At 44.4% G+C, this 11,732-nt stretch overlaps 1 protein-coding gene across 3 annotated transcripts in view; it reads left to right on the top strand.

Moving 5' to 3' along the window:
* Positions 1-2,724: 2,724 nt before the first annotated feature.
* The window catches only part of RIC1 (RIC1 partner of RAB6A GEF complex), a 137,868-nt gene continuing 128,860 nt past the window's right edge, over positions 2,725-11,732 (top strand). For all 3 annotated transcript variants that reach the window (XM_075827391.1, XM_075827381.1, XM_075827373.1), the window contains exon 1: positions 2,725-3,043. In XM_075827391.1, the coding sequence (XP_075683506.1) occupies positions 2,903-3,043 (141 nt within the window). In that variant the 5' untranslated portion in view covers positions 2,725-2,902. The remainder of the gene's footprint in view (positions 3,044-11,732) is intronic.

The raw sequence follows: 11,732 nt of genomic DNA, 5'->3' as shown, positions 1-11,732 counted from the left end.
AAAAAATACAGCAAAAAAATAATAAAAAGTAGTAGGTAACTTAATTAAAGAGGCTGTCACCAGATTTTCAAACCCCTATCTCCTATTGCAGCAGATCGGCACTGCAATGTAGAGAACAGTAAAGTTTTTAGTTTTTTTCAAAAACAAGCATTTTTGGCCAAGTTATGACCATTTTTATATTTATGCAAATGAGCCTTTAAGTACAACTGGGCGTGTTTAAAGTTATGTCCAACTGGGCGTGTATTGTATATGTACATCTGGGCGTTTTTACTTGTTTTACTAGCTCGGCGTTGTGAATAGAAGTGAATGATGCTGACGAATCCGCATCATCCACTTCTCTTCGTTACCACCCAGCTTCTGGCAGTGCACAGACACACAGTGTGTTCTCGCGAGATCACGCTGTGACGTCACTCACTTCCTCCCACAGGAACTTCATCGCGTTGGATGAGCGAGGACACACTGTGTGTCTGCACTGCCAGAAGCTGGGCGTTGTGAAGAGAAGTGGATGATGCTGATTCGTCAGCATCATACACTTCCATTCACAACACCCAGCTAGTAAAGCAAGTAAACACACCCAGATGTACACACACAATACACGCCCACTTGGACATAACTTTAAACACGCCCAGTTGTACTTAAGAAAGGCTCATTTGCATAAATATAAAAATGGTCATAACTTGGCCAAAAATGCTCGTTTTTAAAAATAAAAACGTTACTGTTATCTACATTGCAGCGCCGATCTGCTGCAATAGGAGATGTAAAGATGTAAAAACGGAGCCCAAAAAATAATGGAGGGATAGAGGGTTTTTCCCAATTTCAGCCCACAAATAATATTTTTTTCAGTTTCCCAGTACATTATATGGAACTTTAAATGCTACAAATAGAAACTACAACTCCTCCCACAAATTATAAGACATCACACCGCTCTATTGACGGAAAAATAAAAACGTTATGGCTCTTGGAAGGCGGGGAGTTAAAAAAGGAGAATTCAAAAAACGGCCTTAAAGGGAATGTCGCTAGAATTTTTTTTCTTCCAGTTAAACAATTAGTATTTAAGTGATTACACATTTGTGAAAAAATTAAAACAATCAGGAAATATTATAAAATTAGATTCAAATTTATAACATTTCCATGTGCTGGCCACTAGAGGGAGCAGTTCCCAAAATTGCAGCATGGTCAATGTGGTAAAGCAACCTCATTGCTTTATGCTGCAAATTTGGGGTAGACACACTCGCTCTAGTGTCCTCACACAATCCCCCCTCCCTTATTCTGGCTAGTGCCAGGAGAAGGAAGGGTTTGAATCTTCAAACCTCCTACACTGTGTGCCACCATTTTCTGAGCAACTGCAAAGGGTAGGAGGATTAGATACAGTGCTCAGCAGACAGTATCACACAAACATAATACACACATAACATACACAAAATTACCTGCTCCCGCCGCCGCCTCTTGCGCCTTCGTTGAACATATGGCCGGAAGCCACCATCTGACTGTCCGGCAGCATCTTCTGGTCTACATGAAAACGGCGCCGGATTTCGATCTACGAATGAGCTTAGTTTTGGTCTGTGTGGGAGCGGCGCATGCAGACGGCGTACCCTTCTGAGAATGGAACAGCTCCTGTTGGCATTCTATATGGGGCTGTATGTGCCGTATTCCATCTCTGTATGTGTCGTTAATCGACACATACAGAGATGAAAAAAAAATGGCAGCCCCCATAGAGAAGTAAAAGCACAGTAAAAAGTTTAGTCACAACACTAATAAATAATTTTTTTGTTTACATTTTATTAAAAGCAAAATAATAATAATAAAAAAAAAAATCATGACACCTTCCCTTTAGGTGGTTAAACAGCAGCGTACAAGTTTCAGCAGTCAATAACTGGGCCGGGGAGCTCGACCTCCGCGGGAGTTCCCACCGTGCCGTTTGTGCCAGAAGAACCTGTGGGCCGGGATTTCTGCTTCTTGAGAAGGAATGCCTTAGGTTATGTTCACACGGCTTATTTACGGACGTAATTCTGGCATTTTCCGCCTCGATTTACGTCCGAAAATGCGGCTCGATAGCGTCGGCAAACATCTGCCCATTCATTTGAATGGGTCTTACGATGTTCTGTTCCGACGGTCATTTTTTTTACGCCCCGCTGTCAAAAGGCGGGGCGTAAATAGACGGCCGCGTCAAAGAAGTACCTGTCACTTCTTCAGGCGTTAAATGGAGCCGTTTTCCATTGACTCCATGGAAAAACAGCTCCATTTACGTCCGTAATTGACGCAGCGAAAAAGCGCCTCAACATGCCATGACGGCTGAAATTACGGAGCCGTTTTCTCCTGAAAATAGCCCCGTAATTTCAGCCGTAACAGACGCTGCCGTGTGAACATACCCTTATAGTCAGGGACATTCTTCACACATATAAATAGCTTTCCTATAAACATATAATCATTACACAAAACTATTCTTTCACTCTACTGTCCTAAGAGTTCCCCGCCAGAAGGTAAATCACCTCATCTTCCCCTCCCCTGTCACTAATAAAAGACGCACAATGGGCACCTTCATCGCGCCCGTGTTCCCTTCTGACGTCCGCTCGGAACTTTTGCCTCAAACTCTCCCAGACCATGCTTCCAGCATTTACAAAAGCAACCACCCAATCATAGCTCGTGTTCCTGCCGACTGCTAATCATGAGAGCCGCCTAGTGATTGGCTTTGCTATCACCCTACGCTCATTGGTTGGGAGAGCTTCGATGGGTGGAGTTCCGCAGGGAAGTGTATTGCGGGGGTTACAGTACGGGTGTTCGTCGTTTCCGGTACATACCGTATAGATGGTTTGCCGGGGGCTGTTTGTACCGGGGTTAATCCGGCGGAAGAGTACGGAGTGATGTTCGCCCCTGTGCGCCGGACTGTGCATTGACAGGCGTCATGTATTTTCTCAGCGGTTGGCCCAAGAGGCTGCTGTGCCCCTTGAAAAGTGTGGAGAAGCCCTTTCATATCCAGCCAGACCCGCAGCGCCTGTTCTTGGCAGTGTTGTCCCACACTCAGCTCAGTATATGGAACAGCAGGGTGAGTGTCCCTACTTGTTATATCACTGACTCCCTATTATTGCATGTTACCAGTGTTCACACGTCGCGTTACAGCTGCTGCTTCTCCCTGGGATCTAGTGACGGTTCCTAGATCTGCCATTTATAAGATGACCTGGCCAGTGCTTTTACTTACTTTTAATGGATTGTACAGAGAATCCTTATGGGATGTTCTCTTTTTCCCTCCGCACTTGTTTTAGGCTTCAATAGAAATAAACGTATCAATGGTAAATGCAGTGAATTGCTGAGACTACTATATTTAGCTAATAAGTCCTGATGGGTATAGTAATGGTAGTAATATTTGTTTATTATAAAAATCTTCATTTGTGATGGCTACATATTGACACAAATCCTAAAACTGCTTAACAATATTATTTTGCATGTAAAACGGATAAGTTGAATCCTATTGTTTAGGAGGTGCGTAGAACATGCTGGTGGCAGTCCCACTTGTTCGCATGGTCATGAATGCAGCGCTTTATTAATATGAAACAATTGTGTCCACTCATTACGACTAATGACATCAGTTGTATCCAGCTGTTAGATGACGTCTGTTTATATGTCAGTGTTCACATGTCTGACTGTATTGAACAGCTCATCAGTAGCCAAATGTAAAATCTCTTCCTCAATGCAATCTATTGCTCCCTGTTAACAGCCATTCAGATACTAAAAAATATGGATTCTTGTTGTTGTTGTGTATTGTTTTTTTGTTTGCTTTTTATTTCAATCTTCTCCGGTTCTAAGAATCACCAGAAAGATTTACATAGATTTTTTTTATGAGGTTAACGTGTCATCCATGTCACTATATAAAGTCACAATCGTTTCCTAGGCAGCTGTAGTTGTGTATTCGATGTCGTGCGGCCAGAATTGTTGTGTCACCTGCTTTTTTTTTGGTCTTTCTTTCCTCTGCTGGTTTCTGTAAATGTACATTTTTCTTTTTTACTGTCGTATACAATTTGACCACCATCACAGGAGACGTTCTACCTGACACACCGAGGGAGAGCTACTGCTACTTCTCCCTTTTTTTCCAGTTTTTTTTTTTTTGTCTAGTATTAAACTGTAAATGGATTTTATATATTTTTTCTGTGACTGAGGAGGTGTCTGAACATTTTCAGAAAGGCTTGCGGCAGAGCAAGGGAGTACAGTACTGATACAGCAGGTCCTGCTAGAAGCTGGGGAATCACTTTCCGTGTACCTTCGAGCCCAGAAGTATTTGGACAGTGACATGATTTCCACAGTTCAGCCTCTGCACACCACTACAATGGATTTCAAACAAAGCAATGAAGATGTGACCTAATGTGTAGACTTCCAGCTTCAATTTAAGGGGTTTAACAAAACTATTGTATTAACCGTTTAGGCGTTGCAGTCGTTTAGGCCCTCCATAGGCTCAACCGTAATTGGCCAAACTAACATAATTATGAATATTAGGCTGGCTTCACACGAGCATGTTACATCCGTAAAGGACGGAACATATTTCGGCCGCAAGTCCCGGACCGAACACAGTGCAGGGAGCCGGGCTCCTAGCATCATAGTTATGTACGACGCTAGGAGTCCCTGCCTCGCTGCCGGACAACTGTCCCGTACTGTAATCATGTTTTCAGTACGGGACAGTATTTCCACGGAGAGGCAGGGACTCCTAGCGTCGTACATAAGTATGATGCTAGGAGCCTGGCTCCCTGCAGTGTGTTCGGTCCGGGACTTCCGGCCGAAATACGTTCCGTCCTTTACAGACCGAACATACTCGTGTGAATCCAGCCTTAGGATTGTTTTTAATATGTCAATGGCTGCCTGAAGTCTGGAACCTATGAATATCTCCAAGGGCAGAGTTTATATCCTCTGAGAGGCTTTGCCAGGCCTTTACTGCTACCGCTTTCGGCTTCTGCGACACTTGTGGGTATTTTTTGCCTTCACTAAGTGAAACATATTCTCATTCCGGTTAAGCTCATGTGACTGACTCGGCCATTAAAGAATATTCTATTTCTTTGCCTGTAATAAGCTCTTGGGTTGCTTTGGTGCTATGTTTTGGGCCATTAATCATCTGTGCTGTGAAGTGCCGTACGATCGGTTTTGCTGAATTTCACTAAATCTGATTAGAAAGTCTCGCTGTGTACGATACAGAACGCCTCCTGCTACTATCACAGCAAAACATGCCTATGCCATAACACGGTCTCCACCATGTTTGATAGTTGTTCTACTCCTCAGATCATGAGCCCTCCCTCTGTCTTCTCCATACTGTGTTGTTTTTTTTCCTTCCCATCATTCTGGTACAAGTTATTGTTGGAAATATATCAGAGTCCGCTAATCGCAATCTGACATGGAATCTCAGGTGCAAACTATAAAGAATGTGTCCAATTTCCTAGTATTATAAGTGTTTACAGTACTTGTGCACAAAAGGCAGCCTAGATGTGAAAATACGTTGAGCGGTGAGCCGTGTCTTTTCCCAGGAATAAAATGTCAATTCTTTCTATTTGAGCTCCTCCTGGACATGCACGGAGTCTCCACTCACATCTTCATTGCTTTGTTTCAAGTCCATTTTGGTGGTGTACAAAGGCTAAATGATGAAAATTGTGTCACTGTCCAAATCCTTCTGGACCTGACTGTAGGGGACGGGAGCGTCTTCAGTGTACAGGAAGAATAAAATCATCTAATGTTCAAAGACACCGCTTATACAGGTAGAAATAAATGCAGGACGTATAACTATGCACTGGACCGCAGAGAGACGTTACTTGTCAGCCAATCTCCATATGCACATAATAATAATAATAATCCTAATCATCCTCTTTGGCGCCAACATATTCCACAGCACTTTATAATTCAGAGGGACCGTGTACAGACCATGTCAGACATTACATAGTGACAAAATGAATAAACGCGTCAAACGATAGAAGTAAGGACCCGTTTACAAAAAGCTTGCAATCTATGAGGAAATAGGGGGAGACACAAAATGTAAAAAGTTCCAGCCATCCTTTATACATATGGAGTAGTTCACATAAAGCTGCATGAGCCGGTCACCAGCCAGCATCAGTGTATGACCGATATGAAGTGCATTAGGGTGCAAATAGTATGGGGGATACTGCTGAATAAAGGGGTCAGGTTCTGATGACTAATGTAAAAGGGGGGCCAATGAAAGGAGTCAGATTAGGGAATGTGTTCGGCCTGTCTAAAAAGATGTGTTCTCAGGAGACGCTTACAACTTTGGATATTTGGAAGTAATCTGATTGACCAGGGAGGCGCATTCCAGACGACTGGTCTAGGGGACGGGAGTTGGAGGTTTGGATTATGGAAGATGTTCAAGAGAACTTTTCACATGTGCAGCATGTAATCGGCAGGGCTGCACAAAAATTGTCTCACTTTAAAAAAAAAAAAATCTATCCTCCTCTGTTGTTTAGATATTGGTGCCGTTTTATATTTGGTGTCCGATATGTATATAACCCCATGAACGGTCAATGGGGCGTTTCTTTATTTCTAAATGGCAGGGGGGGGGGGGGGTTACTAATCGCTCTGACACTGTCCAATCCGCTACAAACAGTCAGGGCGGCTTGTGCTGTGTGATCTCTCTTGCGAGATCACACTGTGGTCGTTCTGCAGAGAGCGTGTGCGCGCCCTCCCTACTTAGGTCTCATGCACGTGCAGTATTTAAGGTCCGTAAATACTGCACGGGCAGGCCGCGGAGTGTCACCCGCATTTGTGGACCGTGCTCAGAGTAATAAGTATAGGAGCACAGTCTGTAAATGTGAAAAATAGGACCTGTCCTATATTTTTTTGCGGGTCATTTCTACGACCAGGACACACACCCGTAAATATACGGGAAGGTGTCCGTGGCTGATAGAAATGAATGGGCCAGTGTTTTATCAGCAAATACGGATCCATAATTTCGGATAAAAACTCCGGTCATGAGCAGGAGTCCTTATTCTGGTCTTCGAAGTTCAGTGGACAGTCCTAAACCGTGATTGACAGCCATACCTGTGTGAGTGTGAATACTGAGATAGCTGACAATCACTGAGTAGGACCGCCCACTGGACTCTTAAGCCCAGAATGAGCAGGGATTTAAAATCCTAAAATACACTGAATATTTTCCTATAAAACTATATATATCTGCTCAGCTCCTTCTGCTCTATAACCTGATATCTGCAGATTGTACAGAATTTTCAATGTGACCGGTTCCCTTAAAGTGTAGCTAAACGTTCGGCAATCTTCTGACATGTCATTGTGACATGTCAGAAGTTTGGATTGGTGGGGGTCCGAGCACAGAGACCCCCACCAATCTCTAAAACGAAGCAGCTGAAACACTCGTGTGAGCGCTCAGCTGCTTCGTGTCTGTTCGGATTTTTCCGGAAATAAATGTATCGGTGTACGGACTCAATACAACGTCTATGAGCCCGTACTCCGATACATCGGTTTTCCGGAACTAGCCGAACAGACACGAAGCAGCTGAACGCTCACACGAGCGCTTCAGCTGCTTTGTTCTAGAGATTAGTGGGGGTCTCAGTGCTCGGACCCCCACCAATACAAACTTCTGACACGTCCCTATGACATGTCAGAAGTTTGTCGAACATGTACCTCTGGGGAAGCCCTATTATGGCTTTGTACAAAACCGAGCTGGCACACGTCTGTGCGCATGAGCCCTTCCATGAATTCAAGGTGTTTTCTGTGCAGATTTTGAGTACTATAGATGACGACAATCTTACCACGTCTGCTTTGGCCTTGGGCTTGCTGGGTTTGTTCTCCAGCTGTAACATTCCTTATCTGTTTCTTTCAGCGGCTAAATGCCTGAGCTGATCACCACCGCGGCTTTTTTTCAGCTTCATTAGAAAACTTCCCAGCCGTTGCTCCTGTAAAGCTGGTTTTTCCCAAGGTCTGACATTGTGTGTGTCAGGCCAGATGTTGGATTGCATGCAATGACTTAGTTCTTGTGACTTACTGCAGCTTTATACATTGGGTCCTGCCAAAGTCGCGGTTTACTGTAAATTTTGGCCTGCATAGGAATGACTGTGGCCATGGCAAAGAGTCTGACTGGAAGTCGATGTCTACTCCTTGCTAGACTTGGTAGCTGAATGAACTACGCAGGTGCTTCTGGAATCTTGTTGTTGATTGTTGCTGCTTTGCAAATGGAATGAAACTCATGCGTTCACCATATAAACTATGCGGACGCCATGACTATTCACCGGTTTTAGGCTATGTTCACCCAGTTTTTTGCAGGTGGAATTTCTGCCTCAAAATTCCGTTTGGAAGTTTGAGGCAGATTTTCCTCTCCCTGCACACCGATTTTCGGTGCGTTTTTCGCTCGCGGCCATTGAGCGCCGCGGGCATAAAACAACGCGAAATACGCTTTCTCTGCCTCCCATTGAAGTCAATGGGAGGTCAGAGGCGTAAACGCCCGAAGATAGGGCATGTCGCTTCTTTTTCCCGCCAGGTGGTTTTACCGCTTGCGGGAAAAAGACGCCTCCGCCTCCCATTGAAATCAATGAAAGGCATTTTCGGGCCGTTTTTTTGGCGCGGTTTCCGCATCAAAGAACTCGTCAAAAAACTCTGTGTGAACTCAGCCTTATGAGGTCATGCTTTGTAAGTAGTATTTATTTTTCCACTTTGTTTTTAATGATTGAAGGTATTTGTACAACATTGAAATTCTCATGTTTCTGTGGTAGGATTGCGCATGTTTTCAGCTATAATTCAGATGGCTGTATTCTGTACGTGCACTTCCCTATCATTTCTACTCTGCCTGACCCATTCATTTAGCCTCTCACAATAATGGCAATTTGATGGCAGTTTTTATGATTGTGTCGTAGTTTCTTATCTTTTATCCAAATAAAACCACTTTAGCATGAATTGTCTGTTCATGTACTTTTGTAGTGGGATTTGCAGCGGCTTATCTTCTGGGGGACTGCCAGGGCTCATTCACACGAACGTGAATCTCGTCCGTGTGACGGCAGTTAAAACAGCCGCCACACGGACCCATGCATTTAAATGAGGCCGTTCACACGACCGTTGTCGCTCCGTTGAAAAGTAGGACATATCCTATTTTGCTGGGTGTCACACATCCCTCCATAGACTGTAGTTTGTGGGGGATCCATGACCACGCATCCCGCACGGGTCCACCTCGGACGTGGAAAATGGCAGTTTTCCACGTCCGAGGTGGACTACGTTCCTGTGACTGTAGCCACCGGCTGCCCTGATGCACATTAGATCTTTCCCCGTTCCTGCTGAAATCTACAGGTTCAGCTGACTTTTATCTAAGGCGCTTCATTCACATCTACGTCAGGGTCCCGTTCTGACGTTCCGTCTGAGCTTCCCGTCAGAACGGGACCCTGACTGAAACAAACGGAAGCCATAGGTTTCTGTTTCCATCACCATTGATTTCAATAGCAGTCGACTACAGTTTTCATTCCGTCAAAATGGCGGAACCCTTGCACAACAGAAACAAACTGAAACCTTTGGCACCGGATCCGTCGCCATTGAAATCAATGGTGATGCAAACGGAAACCTATGGTTTCAGTCAGAGTCCCATTCTGACGGGAAGCTCAGACGGAACGTCAGAACGTGTATATGTATGACCACCTTTACAGAAATGGGTGCTATGTAAAGCTATATGTCTACATGAAGCTTCACTGTAAAAGCAATAAGAATACGGCGGCCACTTGCAGCCATAACCGCTGATCATGGAGGTCCAGACAGGGGGTCCCATAATCACCTCATCGTCAGGGGACCTGTTACATGTTAAAAGGGTAAACAAACCGGACAACTCCTGTAAAAACATGGACCTCCGGTACAGGCTCACTCTTTATAAGTGGACCTGTTCACATATAATTGATCATATACTAGAGATTTCAGATGTCTGTCTTCTGGATGACTTCACCTTCACAGAATAACCATGAATGATCTCTCTGTGCACGACCATACCATACTATTAAAGAGGCTCTGTCACCAGATTTTGCAGCCCCTATCTGCTATTGCAGCAGATAGGCGCTGCAATGTAGATTACAGTAACGTTTTTATTTTTAAAAAACGAGCATTTTTGGCCAAGTTATGACCATTTTCGTATTTATGCAAATGAGGCTTGCAAAAGTATAACTGGGCGTGTTTACAGTAAAAGTACAAGTGGGCGTGTATTATGTGCGTACATCGGGGCGTGTTTACTACTTTTACTAGCTGGGCGTTGTGATGAGAAGTATCATCCACTTCTCTTCACAACGCCCAGCTTCTGGCAGTGCAGCACTGTGACGTCACTCACAGGTCCTGCATCGTGTCGGCACCAGAGGCTACAGTTGATTCTGCAGCAGCATCAGCATTTGCAGGTAAGTAGCTACATCGACTTACCTGCAAACGCCGATGCTGCTGCAGAATCATCTGTAGCCTCTGGTGCCGATGTGTCCTCGCTCGTCTGACACGATGCAGGACCTGTGAGTGACGTCACAGATCTGCACTGTCAGAAGCTGGGCGTTGTGAAGAGAAGTGGATGATACTTCTCTTCAGAGCGCCCAGCTAGTAAAAGTATTAAAAACGCCCCGATGTACGCACATAATACACGCCCACTTGGACTTTTACTTTTAAACACGCCCACTTGGACTTTTGCAAGCCTCATTTGCATAACTACAAAAATGGTCATAACTTGACCAAAAATGCTCGTTTTTTAAAAATAAAAACGTTACTGTAATCTACATTGCAGCGCCTATCTGCTGCAATAGCAGATAGGGGTTGCAAAATCTGGTGACAGAGCCTCTTTAAGCGGCAAATTAACGATTGAGCTCTGACCTGGGCTTGTGACTGGGTGCACGTCTGTAGTTTGGCGCAAACCACTTTCCAAGTATTGCCAGCAACTGCACCCGACAACTACCAGAATATCCAACGCATCAGATCAAGTTTTTTTTAGCCATCCGTCTTTGGTTGGCATCTTACACAGTCTCTAGTTTCATAAAAAAAAAAAAAAAAAGGTTGCACCATTGGCAATAAGTTCTTGTCTTAGGGTATGTGCACACGATATCGACCATTACGCCTGAAATTACGGAGCCGTTTTCAGGAGAAAATCGCTCCGTAGTTGCTCGTCCTCGCATTCTGCGAGGACTCATTAACGGACGTAATTTAGAGCTGCTCTTCATTGAATTCAATGAAAAACGGCTCAAATTACGTCCAAAGAAGTGTCCTGCACTTCTTTGACGAGGCTGTATTTTTACGCGTCGTCGTTTGACAGCTGTCAAACGACGACGCGTAAATGTCAGGTCGTCGGCACAGTACGTCGGCAAACCCATTCAAATGAATGGGCAGATGTTTGCCGACGTATTGGAGCCGTATTTTCAGGCGTAAAACGAGGCATAATACGCCTCGTTTACGCCTGAAAATAGGTCGTGTGAACCCAGCCGTAGACTACGTGCACACGTTGAGTAATTGGATGTGGAAAATCCACACCAAAACTGCACGGGTGTACACGTAATTCCGCAGCTAACCCACTCCCAATGGTGCAGCTTTTTTTAATGTGTTTTTAGGCGCGGTATTTACAGTTTGCGGAAATAGGTGCGGTTTTATGCTGCTTACTTTGGTGCGTTTTTCTTTAAAACTGGTCAGATACAATTCGTAAGCGGAAACGCAGGTTAAATTGACGTGCTGCAAATTTTATAATACGCAGCGCAGGATAATTTACACGTAGAAAAATTTGCACCATGTAGATGAGATTTCTTGAAATC

The sequence above is a fragment of the Rhinoderma darwinii genome, chromosome 1 (assembly GCF_050947455.1).
Source record: "Rhinoderma darwinii isolate aRhiDar2 chromosome 1, aRhiDar2.hap1, whole genome shotgun sequence".
In the NCBI taxonomy this organism is placed as follows: domain Eukaryota; kingdom Metazoa; phylum Chordata; class Amphibia; order Anura; family Rhinodermatidae; genus Rhinoderma; species Rhinoderma darwinii.
This window is presented reverse-complemented; position numbering and strand designations above follow the sequence as displayed.